Source organism: Rhinolophus sinicus, chromosome 18 (assembly GCF_057876585.1).
Source record: "Rhinolophus sinicus isolate RSI-liver-muscle chromosome 18, RSI-T2T, whole genome shotgun sequence".
NCBI lineage: Eukaryota > Metazoa > Chordata > Mammalia > Chiroptera > Rhinolophidae > Rhinolophus > Rhinolophus sinicus.
The window spans coordinates 44723078-44741480 of record NC_142518.1 but is presented as its reverse complement, the minus strand read 5'-3'; the positions used below and the strand labels follow the sequence as shown (position 1 = coordinate 44741480).

At 37.6% G+C, this 18403-nt stretch overlaps 1 protein-coding gene across 1 annotated transcript in view; it reads right to left on the bottom strand.

Moving 5' to 3' along the window:
* Positions 1 to 18403, bottom strand: part of LOC109436875 (vascular endothelial growth factor receptor kdr-like) — a 315916-nt gene that overhangs the window by 39827 nt on the left and 257686 nt on the right. The window contains exons 26-28 of the mRNA XM_074323230.2: positions 15596 to 15695; positions 14004 to 14109; positions 10754 to 10860 (exon numbers count right to left, since the gene is read on the bottom strand). Of these exons, the coding sequence (XP_074179331.1) occupies positions 10754 to 10860; positions 14004 to 14109; positions 15596 to 15695 (313 nt within the window). The remainder of the gene's footprint in view (positions 1 to 10753; positions 10861 to 14003; positions 14110 to 15595; positions 15696 to 18403) is intronic.

Below are 18403 nucleotides of genomic sequence, written 5' to 3'. Positions count from 1 at the left end.
GAATTATTTAGTTTGGATCCATTATTTTTTTTTAAATTTCAGGTGTATAAAACAATGTAATAGTTCGACATTTATCATTTATATCCCTCACACACATTAATTTTTCAGATGCATATATTTTTTTACTTTCCACATATATGTGAATATTCCAATTATCCTCCTATTATTAATTTCCTTTTTTTAATTAAAGTTTATTGGGGTGACAATTGTTAGTAAAGTTACATACATTTCAGGTGTACAATTCTGTATTACATCATCTATAAATCACATTGTGTGTACACCACCCAGAGTCAGTTCCCCTTCCATCACCATATATTTGATCCCCTTTACCCTCATCTACCACTCCCCTCCCCCCTTACCCTTTCATAACCACTAAACTATTGTCTGTGTCTTTCAGTTTTTGTTTCTCATTTGTTTGTCTTGTTCTTTTGTTGTTTTTGGTTTATATACCACATATCAGTGAAATCATATAGTTCTCTGCTTTTCCAGTCTGACTTATTTCGCTTAGCATTATAATCTCAAGATCCATCCATGTTGTCACAAATGGTCTTATTTCATTTTTTCTTACCACCGAATAGTATTCATTGTGTACATATACCACAACTTCTTTATCCATTCATCTAACGAAGGACATTTTGGTTGTTTCCATGTCTTGGCCACCGTAAATAAAGTTGCAATGAACATTGGAGCATACGTGTCTTTATGTATAAATGTTTTCAGGTCTTTTGGACTTCCCCAGGAGAGAGATTGCTGGGTCATATGATAATTCCATTCTTAATTTTTTGAGGAACCTCTACAACACCTTCCATAGTGGTTGCACAAGTCTGCATTCCCACCAACAGTGTATAAGGGATCCTTTTCCTCCACAGCCTCTCCAACACTTGTTACTATTTGTCTTGTTGACGATAGCCATTCTAACTGGGGTAGGTGATATCTCATTGTGGTTTTTATTTGCATTTCTCTGATGATTAGTGATTTTGAGCATTTTTTATACATCTATTGGCCATTTGTATGTCCTCTTTGGAGAAATGTCTATTCAGGTCCTCTGCTTATTTTTTAATTGGGTTGTTTGTCTTTTTGTTTGAGTTGTATGCGTTCCTTGTGTATTTTGGATATTAGCCCCTTATCAAAGGCACTGTTTGCAAAAATCTTCTCCCTTTAAGTTTGTTGCCTTTTTATTTTGTTGATGGTTACTTTCACTGTGCAAAAGCTTTTAATTTTGATATAGTCCCATTCATTTATTTGAGCTTTTACTTCCATTGCCTTTGGAGTCAAATTCATAAAATGCGAACCCAAGGTCCATAAGTTTAGTACCTATGTTTTCTTCTATGCAGTTTATTGTTTCAGGTCTTCTGCTTAAGTCTTTGATCCATTTTGAATTAATTTTGGTACATGGTGACAGATAGAAGCCCAGTTTCATTCTTTTCATGTGGCTTTCCAATTCTGCCAGCACCATTGATTTAAGAGGCTGTCTTTTCTCCATTGCATGTTTTTTTGGTTCTTTGTCAAAAATTTTCAGTCCATATTTATGTGGGTTTATTTGTATGTTCTCAATTCTATTCCATTGGTCTGTGTGTGTTTTTTCCCAATACCATGCTGTTTTGATTATTCTTGCCCTGTAATACAAGCTGTGATACCTCCAGCATTATTCGTTTTTCTTAGGATCGCTTTGGCTATTTGGGGTCTTTTATGGTTCCATACAAATCTGATGATTTTTTCTGTTCCATTTCTTTTAAAAATGCCCTTGGGATTTTGATGGGAATTGCATTAAATCTGTATATTGCTTTCGGTAACATGGACATTTTAACTATGTTAATTCTTCCAATCCATGAGCACGGAACGTCTTTCCATTTCTTTGTGTTTTCTTCAGTTTCTTTAAAAAATGTCTTACCATTTCATCATATAGGTCTTTCACATCCTTGGTTAAGTTTATTCCTAGGTATTTTATTCTTTTAGTTGCAATACCAAAAGGAATTGTTTTTCTTTTATATATTTTTCTGAGATTTGATTGTTAGTATATAGGAATGCAATGGACTTTTTGTACATTGATTTTGTAGCCGGCAAAATCAATTTGTTTATTGTTTCTGTATTCGTTTCTTGTTTCTAACAGCTTTTTCATGTAGTCTTCAGAGTTTCTATATAGAGCATCATATGATCGGAAAATAGGGAAAATTTAACTTCTTCATACCAATTTGGATGCCTTTTATTTCTATCTCTTACCTGGTTGCTCTTGCAAGGACTTCCAACTCTATGGTGAAAAGCAGAGATGACAGGGGACAGCCCTGTTGTGTTCCCGAACGTAGAGCAAAGGGCTTCAGTTTTCCCCCATTAATTATGATATTAGCTGAGGGTTTGTCAAATATGGCCTTCATTATGTTAAAGTATATTCCTTCTATACCTACTTTATTACGTGTTTTAATCATAAATGGATGCTGTACTTGTCAAACACTTTTTCTGAATCAATTAATATAATCATATGATTTTTGTATTTTATTTTGTGTATCTGATGTATCCCATTGATGGATTTGAGTATGTTGAGCCATCCTTGTGCCCCTGGGATGTACCCCACTTGTTCGTGATGAATAAACTTTTTAATGTAGCATTGGATTCGATTTGGTAGAATTTTGTTTAGGGTTTTGCATCTGTATTCATCAGAGAAATGGTCTGTAGTATTCTTTTTTTGTGTTATCCTTACCAGGTTTTGGTATAGGGTAATGTTGGCCTCATAAAATGAGTTACAAATACTGTCTCTTCTTCAATTTATGGAAGAGTTTAAGTAGGACAGGTATTAGATCCTCTTTGGAGGTTTGGTAGAATTCACTAGTGAAGCCATCTGATCCTGGACTTTGCTTTTGGGAAGGTTTTGGATGACTGATTGTATTTCCTTACTTGTGATAGGTCTATTTAGATTTTCCATTCTTTATGATTCAGCCTAAGAGGGCTATATGTTTCTAAGAACTTGTCCATTTCTTCTAGGTTTTTGAATTTGGTGGTATATAGTCATCCATAGTATTCTGATCCTTTGTATTTCTTTGGCATCCATGATAACTTCCCCTCTTTCATTTCTGATTTCGTTTATTTGTGTGCTTTCTCTTGTTATCTTAGTGAGTCTAGCGAAGTGTTTGTCAATTTTATTAATCTTTTCAAAGAACCAGCTCTTTGTCACATCAATTTTTTCTATTGTCTTTTTGTTCTCTAGTTCATAGTTCTGCTCTAATTTTTGTTATTTCCTTTCTTCTGCTGACCTTGGGTTTCACTTGTTCTTCTTTTTCTAGTTCTTTAAGGTATAACATGAGGCTATTTATTTGGGAGTTTTCTTGTTTCTTGAGATAGGCCTGTAATGAGATAAACTTCCCTCTTAAAACTGCTTTTGCTGCATCCCAAAAATTTTGGTAGGATGTATTTTCATTCTCATTTGTTTCTATGTATCTTTTGATCTCTCCTCTAATTTCTTCTTTGACCCGGTAATTCTTTAAATGTATGTTGTTTAATCTGCATGTATTTGTGTTTTTTGCAGCTTTCTTTTTGCAGTTGATATCCAATTTCAAAGCCTTGTGATCAGAGAATATGCTTGGTATGATTTCAGTCTTCTTAAATTTGCTGAGGCTGACTTTATGTCTCAATATATGGTCTATCCTTGAGAATGTTCCATGTACACTACAAAAAATGTATAGTCTGATGTTTTAGGATGAAGTGCTCTATATATGTCAATTATGTCCACTTCACCTAATGTGTCATTTAGGGCTGATATTTCTTTCTTTATTTTCTGCTTGGATGATCTATCCATAGCTGTCAATGATGTATTTAAGTCCCCAAGTAAAATTGTGTTTTGGTCAATTTCTCCCTTTAGTTCTGTTAGTAGTTGCTTGGTATATTTCGGTTCTCCCTGATTGGGGGCATAAATTTGATGACTGTTATGTCTTCTTGTTGTATAGTCCCCTTTACCATTATGAAATGTCCATCTTTGTCTCTTGTTATCTTTTTCACCCTAAAGTCTGTTTCATCTGATATCAGTATGGGTACACCTGATTTTCTCTGGATGCTATTTGCTTGGAGTGTCAATTTCCACCCTTTCAGTTTGAGTCAATGCTTGTCCTTGTAGCTGAGATGTGTCTCTTGGAGACAGCATATGGTTGGGTTTAGTTTTTTGATCCAATCTGCTACTCTGTGCCTTTTTAATGGTGAGTTCAGTCCATTTACATTTAGGCTGATTATTGATATGTGAGGATTTCCTGTCATTCTATCTTTAATTTTCTGGTAAGGCTGTGTCTCCATTGTTTCTTTGCTTTTTTGTTGTTGTCTATTATTTCTGTGTGGTGGTATTCTATGATGTTTCCCTCTGTTTCTTCTTTTATTACAGTATGTATTTCATTTCTGGTTGTTTTTTTTTTTTTTTTTTTTTTTTTTTTTGAGTGTTTACCCTTAAGTTTATATACAAGAAATTTTGATATTTAGATTATTCCATTTTCTTCTGCATGCTTACTTTCTCCATTCCCATGTTCCAGTGCAGGCCTTTACTCTCCCCCTTTTTATGTTTTGGTTGCCACAAATTGTCCCTGTTGATGGTGGTCGAATTGCCTCCTTTAGTATTTCTTGTACTGCAGGTCGTGTATTAGAAAATTCCCTGAGCTTCTGCATGTCTGCAAAAGTCTTTATTCCTCCTTCATATCTAAAGGATATCTTTGCTGGATATATTATTCTTGGCTCATAATTTCTCTCTTTCAATAGTTTGAATATTTGGTTCTACTCCCTCCTGGCTTCTAGAGTTTCTGCTGAGAAATCTGATGATAATCTAATGGACTTTCCTTTGTATGTCATTGTCTTCTTTTCCCTGGCTGTCTTGAGGATTCTTTCCCGGTCGTTGATTTTTGACAGCTTCAATACTATGTGCTTTGGAGAAGATCTATTGGGGTTGAGGTAATTGGGTGTTCCATTTGCTTCTTGGATTCAAAGATCCAGTTCTGTCCACAAGTTTGGAGAGTTCTCGTCGACTATTTTTTTGAATATACTCTCTGTTCCCTTCTCTCTTTCTTCTCTGTCTGGTATGCCCATTATTCTTATTTTGCTCTTTCTGATGGAGTCTGAAAGTTCTTGTCGAGTTCTTTCATTTCTTTTAAGTCTCAAGTCTCTTTCTTCTTCCTTCTGTATCATTTCCAGGTTTCTATCTTCGATGTCACCGATTCTTTCCTCCATCTGGTCAACTCTACTTCCTAAGCTGGCTGTTTCATTCTCAATTTCTTCTATTGAGTTCTTAATCTCCAGGAATTCTATTTGGTTCTTTTTCAAAATTTCAATCTCTTTGGTAAAATGCTCATGTTGTTCTCTGATTGCGTTTATGAGTTCATTATACTGCCTTTCTGTGTTTTCTTGCATATTGTAGAGTTTTTTCAGAACTGCAATCTTGAATTCTCTGTCATTTAAATCACATATTTTCATATCTTTAACTTAATTTTCTTGATACATTTCACTTTCTTTCTGAGCTGTCTTGTTGCCTTGGTTATCAATGGCAATTAATGATTTATTATTTCTCTTTCTAGACATCTTCAGGAGTGGGTTCTGCAACAGGTAGATAGGAGGAAGTCTTTCTTTTGTTTTCCAGTACGTGTTGGTAGAATGTTTTATTTTCCCTCTGACTGCAGCCCTTTTTTTTTTCTCTCACACTGTAGTGTTGTTTTCTCTGCACTATTCCAGCTTCTCACACAATGGGGGGATTCCCTGGAAGGCGGGCTTTTCCTCTGTTAACAGTTTGCCTGAATCACAGGGCGCCGTCCCTGTTGGCATGTGGAAAGCTTTTGAAATTCCAAAGCTCTTCCTGCACCAGATCAGAGCCAGTGTGTTTCAGCAGTTCTGTTTACTCCTGCAGGAATCTGCCCAGATACGTGGGGACAGGGGTGGGTGAGTTGTGAGAGGTGGCCCAGAGCAATGGCGGCTACCACCACCACAGCTGGTCCTGCTTCCACAGCTCCCTCTCCTTTGCCGGAACTTGTTGTGCTACAAGTCTGTGTCTGCAGACCACAGTTCTGAGAACTGCAAATATTCTGTTCTTCTGATCTGACAGTGCTAGTGTTCCGCTTCTAGCACTGGGCAGGTGGGTGGCCGGGAGCTCTGGAAGGTTAGAGATGGTGCGGCTGGTCTCATTGCCTAACTCTTCGATTATCTGCTTGGCAGTGAGGGCTTAAACCACCGTTTTCAGGCTTCTTTCCTCAGTCTTTTCTCCGATGTCTTTTCCGTGAGTCTTGGCTTCAGCCGTCTTATATGCTTTCCACTCAGCCGGGTGGGCCACATGTGGAGCACAAGTAGTCCGAGCTCTTCGCTCTCCTGCAGCTCTTGTAGTTCTGGAATGCAGCGAGCTCAGAGCACTGAGTTAGGTCTGCGTTCTCTGCCCGCAGTGCCCAGGCTCAGCACTTCTCCCTTCCCTCCTTCCCTACTCGCGCAATTTGCCCACCTTTATGTGATTTCAGTAGTACACCTGTTAATCTTGCCTGTCTGCTGCACAGGAAGTCCTTTGTGGAGTTATAGTTGTTCACTTTGTTGTAAATTCCAGGGACGATTTCAAGAAGCTCACCTCATGCTGCCATTTTTTATGACGTCACGCCCATATTTTCTTGAACAGAATATCTGGTCAGGAGGGGCTGGGAGCTACACTTAGTAGTGGATGAAGCAATGAATTAAGTCTTCTGCCTGGGCGTAGCAGGTGAATACTTGTTTCCCAGTATTTGCTTTGCCTGGGGGCCATCAGTTCTGCCTGCTTGCCTGTTGGCTAGAGCACTGCTGAGTTACAAAGCTTTCAGATTTTCTGGCCAGCTCTTCTGGTCAGATGGTGCTGGAAGCCACTCTCCATAGCATGTGCACCTATGACTCAGCTACCCTGCCTGGGTATAAACAGACAAGATTCCATGTCCAATAAAACAAATCAAGTAGACCTGCACCCAACAGAGCTCCTGCGTTGGACTGCATCACCATCTTGCTTCTGCAGATGAGCAAAGCTGTTGCTTGGGTCTACTACTTGGGCTCTGCAGGTAGAACCTCAGTCTTCTAAGACCCAAGTGCTGGTTGTTGCAAGACACTCCTCTCTTCTCCATCACAGTCATGTTCCCAGTGGTTGAGCCCCACTGATTCCCTTACAATTCCCATTTCCTAAGACCAGAGCAGTGGCTTCCACAAACATCCACAGTGGTGTTTGTGTGGGGGGAGGGCAGGGGCCTGGATGTTCCCCTAGGCTCTCTTTTCCCAGTGGAAACACCGTAGGTTCAGGAAAGACCTCTCTGCTTGGTGATGCTCTGGCATGGTGAGGGCCAATGCAGTCATTGTGTAGCCATTCCTCTTACCCTTCTAATGCAGCTTGTCTTGATATCTGTGGTGCAGGAGGATGCTTCAGCCACACTTCTGTGTTCTAGGATTCTCTCAAGGGAATTGTTTTGTTTATAAATAGTTGTTGGTTGCTCTTGTGACGGAAAGCATATTCAGGAATGACCTATGTCACTACCTTGATGATACCACTTCTCTGTCTTTGATTTTAGACAGTTTTATTATAATGTGTCTTAGAGATAATTTTGGGTTGAAATTTTGAAGTGACTTATTAGCTTCATAAATGTGGATATCCATATTTCTTCTCTCCCCTGTGTAAATGCAAGTACACTGGCCACTGAAGGGGCCCTGACTGTTGGCATGCTCTACCATGGCTGCTGGGTCTCACCATGGATACATGTCAATGGAGACCAGTGTTGAGAGTCAGGCCTTGGGCATACATGTACATACCTGGAACAGATAGCTGTAGGTGAGCCCCTTGGTGCCAGCCAGTGATATGAGACACGACTGGACCTAAGCCCTCGAATAGCTGCAGGGTCCCTGATCCCTCTTGTTACTGTATGATCTCCCCAAGGCACATGTCAATGGAGATAGATGACCAGCAGCAGGCCAGTGGCATACAGGTGCACAGCTGAAGGGGCTAACTGCAAGTGTGTGCACATTAGTAGTGTATAGGATGTATAGGATGAGGATACACTTCTGTACAGGTGTATAGGATGAGGTCTTATACTCATGCAGCTTCAGAGGGCTGGGCTAGCTGCCAATGGAGACCCTGTATCTTGTGGGGGTACAGGGTCTGGGGAAGAGGGAGCTGGAAGGTATTCAGGCAGCTGGTATTTTGCCAATGTATATATGTATGATGTGAAAACTGGTAAAATCTGCAGGGGGTCCACAGTAGCTGTACTGGCTTTTGGTTTCTTTAGTGGTAACATCTACTGAGACTGAGTACCATGGTAACTCCTATTGCATGGCTGATATTGGCAGCCATTGTTTTTCTTCCTTATTCCTATACATCTAGTTTTGTTAGTAGTCTCTGGGTGGGGTGAAACTGAAGCCAGTCCTGGGTATAATGCCTTCAAAAACTGGGGAATTGGGACATTCACCCCACTGTCTATTTCCCAGTGAGGAAAATTTTTTCTAGGTGGGGAGTTCCATCTAGGCACTGAGAAATACTGGCTTGGGAAATGGGATGATGCAGGCAAAATAAAGCTGATTTGTTTTCCTTTTTGTTATTCTCCAGTTTTTTTCTTCCATTATGTTGCTGAAGTTTCTGAAGTGGACTCCAGTTTGCTCGCAGAACTGTTTTTGTTTGTGGATAGCTGTCTAATTACTGATCTTCATAGGCAAACAGTGGGTGGATTTTCCTATGTCATCTTATAGGTGACTTACTCTAGATGGCAATAAAAAAGGAATGCTTCCAGGATGCGCATTTTTTATGTCAGTGTCCTTGTTGTTTCCAGAGAGGAATTCTGTCCTGAAGCAGCTTCACTGACCCAATGACCCCATATTGAGGACTGGGCTGGCTTTATAAAATGAATTCCCTTCTCTCCAAGACTTTCATCATGTAGCTCTCCTAAAGAAAAATCTCTAAGTGGAGAAGGCATTCTTTTCCTCCTCATTATTAAATCATAGTGTTGAAAATAATAGGCCCAGCCAGTGGTTGAACAATAAGAGGGGGTGTTGAATAAACTACTGGACAAGGCCTCATAGACTGGAGCTCAATTCTCAGTGTTTCTCCAGACGGACTGGAAAATTCTGACCCTCATATCTTTGGCTCTCCATTCTTAAGAGAAAGGTGGAATCTAAAGGACTGTGCTATCTATTCCTTAACACTCCAGCTGGGACAACTCCATGATTGTCCTCTCTCTGTAGAACACTGTGACTTGTATCCTTCATTAAATGCTTAAAGTGTTAGAAAGAAATGTCAACCAATCAAATGCAAAATAGGCTAGACTTGACTGAACCAGGTGATGTCTAAAATATGGGATACTTTGGCAAATGAATCCCTTTAGAAACGATTTATATGATTAGTAATGGGGCTGTATAGTACACCTAGGTCCAGCACAATATCATTGGAATCACACAAATTTTCAACCATAAGATAGGATATGAGGAACTACTGTGTAAATGCTGCTCACCCTTCGTGGGCTCACTCTAAGTCTCAGCTCCTCTAGGAATCTTCCCCTGAGGCCAAGACCACCTAGATTTTGTGTAGATTAAGTAACAGTTACCACCTTTTGATGGAATCCTCAACCTGACTTTTAATGAATAGTAAAGCAAATCTGTGAAAGATATCTCTTCCTCTAGGCAGACAGAGCTGTGTCAGGGCATAGGGATTGTTAAGCAGAACATGAGCTGGATTCAGTCCCCATTTGCCCCCTGAGTTGAGTATCTTGTGTCTTACACAAATTACACAACTGTAAATGGTTACTCTGTTTGATGACTATGCTGATTTCTCTGTTTTCTGAACTCCCACAAGACTTAATCCCTACCAATTGGCAGTTATAAAATAGTCATGGGGATGTAAAGTACAGCACAGGGAATATAGTCAATAATATTGTAACAAGTATGTATGGTGCCAGGTGAGTACAAGTCTTATTGAGGGATAACTTTGTAAGTTATATAAATGTCTAACCACTATGCTGTAAACCTGAAACTAACATAATATTGAGTGTCAACTGTAATTAAAAAGACAATTCATATAACTTATTTCTGCTCCCTTGACAAAACTCCCTAGACTTGTTCATTACTGTGCATGTCTTATCTCCCTAGTAGCTTGTCAGTTGTTTTGAGCGGCCTTATTGAACATAAATGTGCCTAACACTAATGTTGAAAACAAAGTTATTTAATAAGTGTTCATTGTTCACCTCGGTCGATTGAATTGTACTTATTTACCCTCATTTGTCCTTGGGCCTCTCTCTAACTACTATTCTTATAGCTCCCTTTTGGCAGTAACACTTATTCTTAACATCTCTCATTTTCATGTGGAGGACAACCTGTAAAAGTCACACTCCTCCCCAATCTTTCAAACACCTCGCCCCAACTGTGAGATGGAAAGTGAGTTATCAGATTGGTGAGCAGAAGTAATTGTCATGCTCTTCTCAAGTCCTCCCTCTTTTTAGGACTTCCTTCCTTGCAAAGAGTGTATTCTCCCGGAGGAGAAGCCCTGCAATTTTGGGTAAATCTAATCCAGGAGACTGCTAACAAGTCCATCTGGTTGCACCTGTAAACCAATTCTCTAATCTAGTTTATTTTAACAATAAAGCTGGAAGGAAGACCTTAAATTGGCACTATCATTTATGTTTCAGTTGGTTCAGAACTCAGACTGGGAAGAGAAAAATATAATTTCTCACCCCTTCCAAACAATTACTGATTCTAGACAACTATGCTTGTTAATAGTTTTCTAAACCATCACCTCAAAGAAGCAGAAGCTACTGGACCTCACCTGGCCTCCATGGTGATGTTATTGCTTATGGTTTCTTGTACAGGATCCAGGGCCACGAATGTGGGTGTTCCACCAGTGCCATTGAGGGGTATGTAGTCTTTGCCATCCTGCATGAGAAAACAGACATGTCTATCATCCCCAAGGGACAGATATGTTAATTTGAATTTGTGATTTCCTTTCCTGGTGGCATCTGGCTATATAAGAAGAGCTGTTGGCCTTTATTGGACAATTCAGAAGTTTGCTCTACTTTTTTATTTACCTTAAAAACCTGCTTAAAAAGTTTAGCTCTCAGCCACATCTTTTGTGCCATAGAGATGGATTAATAAAGATGTATTTACAAACTTATGGATACAATGTTCTTTATAAAAAATGTTTTATAAGGGATTTTCCCTTCTTCCTTCTTAATTTCCTCTACCCTCTCTCTTATTAAGTAAATAATCCTCCATGGGATGAAGGTAGGGCAAATTTGAGCTTAACAAGTCTCGCAGTGTTGGCGATAGTTTCCCCATTAAAACACAGGTTTTCCTGCTATTCATCGCCCTTAGAGTTGTCTGATTACATCATCTAACCCTTAGCTTTCTATGTAATCCATTATCTAATAACCAAATTCGAAACATGATTAAATATGGTTAGCATTAAGCACTGCTTACTACGTACCGGCTTCTGTAATAAGTGCTTTAGATCTACTTTTTTGCATTTACTGATCACATCTTATGAAGAAAGGTACTATTAGTACCCAATTTTGCAGATGCATAGGGAGGTTAAGTAATACGCCCAAGGTCAGAAAGTTAACAAGTGTAAGGAAAGGATTCTGTTCCAGATAATTTTTCTTAATTACTGTGTATTGTCATTTTTTAAATCATGGTCATGTGGGAAGGTGATGGGCTTTTCCATAAATGTCTCAGTTTACAACATGACCTGTAATTTACCTGTTTTTTCCCTGTCCTCTCCCTGTTCACAGTCCTGAGTCTAAGCAACAATCCTGCCTTGTGTATTTTACCTGCTCTGAATCTGATACAGCAAAAATGGAATTCAAAGTGCTGCTTTGGATCTCACTGCTGAGAAATAGACAGCACACTACTCCAGTATTAAGAAAATCATCACAATCAAGTGCTGTATAGCTTCAGATTCTAGAAAGTAAGGGAGAGGGGGAGGATGGAGACCACTCAATTTCCTCATTTTATATGTTTCCAGTTCAGAAACCTGAGCCTTAAAAGAGCTGGGGACATGACTTTCCCAGAGTCATACATGTACCAAGTTTACATGCTGAGAAACTCATTTAGCCATACAGCTCCAAAAGCTACTTCCTGCCTCAACTTGCATACTTAGTGCTATAAAGCAATGTAAGTAGCTTGTAAATACCTGAATTAATAAATTACTTTGAATATTAGAGGTGGATTGTTTGCTGTTGTAGGTATCCATGGTTAAAAAAAACAAACCCAAAACCAAAACACACTATCCATGAGCATGGTATGTGCTCCCATTTATTTGTATCTTCTTTGCTTTCTCTTCAGTGTCTAATAATTTTCTGAGCACAGGTCTTTTACTTTTTTGGTAAAATTTATTCCTAAGTATTTTATCATTTTTTAAGCAATTGTAAATGGGATTGTTTTCTTCATTTCTCTTTCTGATAGTTTATTATTGGTGTATACAAATTCAACTGATTTCTGAATGTTAATTTTGTATCCTGCTACTTTACTAAATTAATTTATCAGTTCTAATAGTTTTTTTGGTGGAGTCTTTGGGTTTCTCTCTATATAGTATCATGTCATCTGTGTATAATGACAATTTTATATATAGTCATGGGCTATGGAGTACAGCATAGGGAATAGACACAATGGAATTGCAATAGATACATATGCTGTCAGAGGGACAATAGACTGGGGGAGGGGGATTATCACTTTGTGAGGGGTGAAATGTCTAACTGTTACATTGTTTTGTACACCTGAAACTGAATAAAAAAGAAGAACGCTTCATTGGTCCCTTTTCTCCTCCAGTTTTGTTGAGGTATATAAATCCAAAACACTGTATGCACCCTTATGTTAATTGCAGCATTATTTACGATAGCCAAGATATGGAAGCAGCCCAATTGCCCATCAATAGACAATTGGATAAAGAAATTGTGGTACATGTATACAATGGAATCTATATCTATATCTATATCTATATCAATATCATCTATATCTATATCTATATAAAATCTCAAGTGGGATTTATTTCAGATATGAAATATTGGTTCAACACTGGAAAATCAATCAATGTACTGTCCACCATATCAAAAGGCTAAAAAAGAAAAACTATCTGATCTTATCAGTTGATATAGAAAAAGTATTTGACAAAATCCAACAGTTTTTTCATAATAAAAACTCTCAGCAAATTTGGAATAGAAGAGGGCATCCTCAACATGATAAAGAACATCTACAAAAAAATCTTCACTTAACATGGTACTTAATAGTGAGAAATTGGATATCTTCCTCAAAATACCTCAAGGCTGTTTTCAGAACTAAGGTTGACATTTGTAACACTGGAAAAAATAACTTATTTCACTCTCTGAATTTTTCCATTTTAGGTTCTCTCCAAGTTTTACTTTTAAAAACTCTAACACTGGTTATCAAAGAAAATGAATACTAATCTAAATTTTGGATTATTAGACATACATTGTATATTTACTAGGCTGTAAGCTTGAGAGTATGGTGTGACATTTTTGTCTTTGTGTTTTGCTACATAACAGATACTCATGAAGTAAATGAAGGGAGTAAAAAAAAAGAAAATGCTGTTCCCTCTGCTTTGAATCCTTCTTGCTCTTTTCTAATAGTTTAACTTCTGCTCATCTCTCAAGATTCTTATATCCCTTCTTCCTGGTAATCATCATACTCTGCTACAAGCCTTGGTTTTCTTATTTGTCTTCTCTACCAGATTGTGTGTTGCTTGAGAGCAGAGGCCATGTCTTTTTATCTTTACATCAACAGTGCCCAGTGTACTACTTGGCACAGACAAGATGATCAACAAATATTTTAATGAAGAACTGAGATGTCTCTAATCACATGTACCCTCTTTGGGGGCTTATTATTTTCTTTGTTTTCCCATTTTACTTTTCCTATTATAAGTATTTTCCTCACATTCCCACAGGCTAGATTATGAGCTCCCTGAGCACTGAATATTGGCATTACAGTGTTCACAGCTCCAAAAACTGTGACTTAGTACACAACACTAAAAAGATGCTGAATGATAGAATAAAAGTAATGGATACCTGTTGAACACTGGCCTGAAGGAGATCTCCAAGACGCCCAACCAGGTCAGAGAAGTTGGGTCTCAGGGTGTACACACTGTGCCAGCAATCAAGCATAGTCTGGTAGCTGAAGATTGAAAAAAAATGCCAAGAAAGTCTCCATTCCCCATTCACATTGATTCTCTAACTTTTCCTATGGGTGACACCTCAAATCATATCTTCACAGTTACCCCTCAACCCATATTCTCTGCTATGGTCGTAGAATGAGGTTTCTGAAAAGTTTGCTTGGTCCGTACCTGTTCATTACTCCTATGTCCCCTTCATGCCCACTTGTTGCAGGTCTGTATGCATGTAATCAACCTTAATTAGTCCACTTATAACCCCTGAATATTTAGAAAGCCATAACTTAAGGAGAACAACTTAGCATTTAGGTTTGTTGCCAAACTCCTTTGGCAGTACAAGAATGATGTGGATGGGGAGATTGCTACATTTGTCATGAGGCCAAGTGGCTTCAAATACTCTTGGACTTTAGGCTCTCCTCATGATCTAGAAGCTTATATAATTGGAGTTTGATCTTCAAATATCTTTATACATCTTTATAAAATGGTGTAAAAATGCCATCATTTTTAGATTTTAAGCAGCAACACTGGAATCCAAACCTGTTCTTTCCAATGACTTAGGCCAATAAGCCATCAACTAAGTAGTAAATACAGTTTTGCTGGAATTGCTGTTGATTAAAACAATTGGAAGCCATTAACTTATCTATACATCTCTGTGATGTTACAGGTCTTCAAATCTGCTTTTAGCACCTGTTGTAATTGTGTAGATTCAATTAGTGATCCAGTAAGAGATCCCAAGAACTTGGCTCCAGTTTGGTGTAACGTGTGTCACCATATCTCTGCCAGAAGCCCAAGAGAGGCTGTTCTGGGAACTCAAGATTCTGGATGGTAATTTTTATTCAAAGTTTTGAAAAATAAACATGTAAGTATAGAATCTAAGGCTAGAAGGGACCTAGCCAGTGCTATGGTTACATCTAATACATGAATACCTTCTACAACTTATGAATTTGATGAAAAATGTCAGTATATGCATCTTCACATGAAATTTGTATTTCTAGATTCTTAGATCATTTTTCAATTATGACAGGCATACATCAATTTATTTTGCCTTTCACCTCACAGATATTGCATTTTCATCAACATCAAGGCAAGATACTCCAACAGAAAAAGATTACAACTTGCTGAAATCTGTTAATGGTTAGCATTTTTTAGCAATAACATATTTTTAATTAAGGTACGTACATTGCTTTTTTAGATATAATGTTATCACACACTTAACACACTACAGCTTAGTGTAAACATAAATTTTATATGCACTGGGAAACAAAAAAAAATGTGTGACTTGCATTACTGCAATATTAACTTTATTGTGAGGGTCTTGAACTAAACCCGCAATAACTCTGAGGAATATGTGTACATTTGAGAAGTGCAAAAGAAGTGCCTTGGCATTGAATAAAATTTCATGTATTATCTTCTATTATCTGTTATGTTTACTTTGACTCTTTTATCCAAATTAATTTTGTCTGATGCCCCTTAGCCTGAAGAATAACTTACATTTCAGGAGTGGAATACTCAGGAGCTCTCATTCGTGTTCCCTCCTTCAGCTGACGGCAGAAATCTTCATCGATTTGCACTCCTGGGTATGGTGAGGCACCTGGGATATAAGAAAAAACATATATCCCATTCATTCTCATGAGATAAACAACCCATCAAGATCGTATAAGGCAGAGACCTAAAGAGAATTTTGAGGAGGGACAAACAGCTCCAGATCTACATAGAGCATATGACATAAGACTTCCATCTACCTTGGCAATTCAGAGACCTGACATAAATGATTCTCCCAGAAACCATATTTATAAAGTGTTTTGAGATGAAGGTAGGGGTTTTAAAAACCTACTGATGACTTTCCATTGACTTGGCAACAATTTCATGCCTTTAAATAATATATTCAGCCATTTCCCTGTAATTTGCTGGAATGTAACCCACCTTTCTTTCTTTCTTTTTTTTTTTTTTATTAAATTTATTGGGGTGACAATTGTTAGTAAAATTACATAGATTTCACGTGTACAAATACCCAGGAGAGGGATTGCTGGGTCATATGGTAATTCTATTCGTAATTTTTTGAGGAACCTCCACACTGCCTTCCATAACGGCCGCACCAGTCTGCATTCCCACCAACAGTGTATGAGGTAACCCACCTTTCAATATAAGATGGGTAATTTTGTTTTTAATCAAACAATATCTGCTTTTGCAGTCTCTGAATGCCCTTTCATAGCATACTTTAACCTATCACATTCTATTGTAGTCCAGGTCTCAAGAGCAACAAGGAAGCAGATTTCCAGCCAGTGTGGACATCTGTCTCAAACTTGGGAAATTTAGTCTTGGTGGCATCCAAACTCGAAAGAGAAATAAGGCCTGAGAGTAAATTTCAAGTTGATAAATGGAAATTTTAATTACAAATATGTTTTATGGTAAAGGAAAAGTACATTTCCCAAGTTCAAATCACAGTTTAAAGTAGATTAAGAGATTACAAAATATTAAAGCACAAGTCTCTTTGAACGCCTATGTCTGTGCATGGGTAGGCTACATTTCAAAAGTCATGACTCTTATTTGGTTGCTTCTATTCAATAGTTCTGAAAACTACAATACATTTGCTAGGTCTTTAAGATTCAAGACGGTGTCAATATTGTTAAAATTTCATTTAAACAATGAGTATCTATAAAAACTTTTTAGTGTAAGTCATTTGTACCCCACCTAAATCTCCAAAAGTGTTTAAAATGGCTTACAGGTGTTTAAAATAGAAAATTGGAGTTAGAAGGAAAACATCAACAAATAAGAACAGCAAAAAACAAACAAACAAACCAAAAAACAAACAAACAAAAAACAAACAAACAAAAAAACAACAACCCAAAGATGAAACCTAGAGTAAGACTAATAAGAAGGATGAACTATCAAACTGTATACACTTAATATTTGGAGAAAGACACAACTTTGGTTTCAAGTTTTTAGTTTTTTTCAAGTTAGCTAAACAATAGAAACCTCATCTGTTACTTAACTCAAGGTAACTTGTAACATACTATTAATTTTAGTCACCTCTCCCTTGCTATGTGAAGTAATGTATTATTGCTTACTGTATTTCATTCCAGATTTGGGGACTGTTTTGTTGATGTGATATTTCAGGTCTCATAAGTTAAGATTGTGTCATCTAATCCAATACTTCCAAACCTGTGGATCATTACCTTCCCAGAAGACTGGAGTTATAGCAAGGGGTCTGCATATCCTTGGGGTCATCAGTCATTGTCTGTAACATGAATACTTAATGTCTCATATGGAGTGATAATTACTTTTATAAAGCATGAAGACTGTGATGTAATTCAGGTAATTTGAATTATTTTCAAAAGTTCCTCAATTCAGAGTAGCTTTTAATTACACTTCAAGGAACTAGAACAAGAACAAGTGAAGACCAAAATACAGAAAAAAGGAAACAATAGAGATCAGGATGGAAATAAAAGAAATAGAGATTAGAAAAAAACAATGGAAAGGATGAACAAATGCTGAGCGAAATAAGTCAGACTGAAAAAGCAGAGAACCATACGATTTCACTGATATGTGGTATATAAACCAAAAACAACAAAAGAACAAGACAAACAAATGAGAAGCAGAAACTCATAGACACAGAGAATAGTTTAGTGGTTACCAGAGGGTAAGGGGGGTGGGGTGTGGGAGATGAGGGTAAGGGGGATCAAATATATGGTGATGGAAGGAGAACTGACTCTGGGTGGTGAACACACAATGGGATTTATAGATGATGTAATACAGAATTGTACACCTGAATTCTGTGTAATTTTACTAACAATTGTCACCCCAATAAATTTTTAAAAAATTGATTAGGGACTTAAACTAAGACCTGAAGCTATAAAACTCCTAGAAAAAAACACTAAAGGAAAAGTTTCATGATATTGGAAATGATTTCATGGATATGACACCAAAGCACAGGCAACAAAAGCAAAAATATACAAGAAGGACTACATCAAACAAAAAAGCTTCTGCACAGAAAAGGAAACAATTAATAGAGTGAAAAGTCAGGCTATGCAATGGGAGAAAATATTTGCAAATCATGTATCTGATAAAATATTATTTTCCAAAATATATAAGAAACAACTCTAGCTCAACATACCCAGTTAAAATATAAGAAAATGACTCGAATAGACCTTTTTCTCAAAAAGACATACATGAAAAGGTGCGCACCATCACTTATCATTAGAGATATGCGAATCAATATCACAGGAAGGTATCACCTCACACCTATTAGGATGGCTGTTATTAAAAACAACAACAACAAAACTAAAGATAAGTATTGGC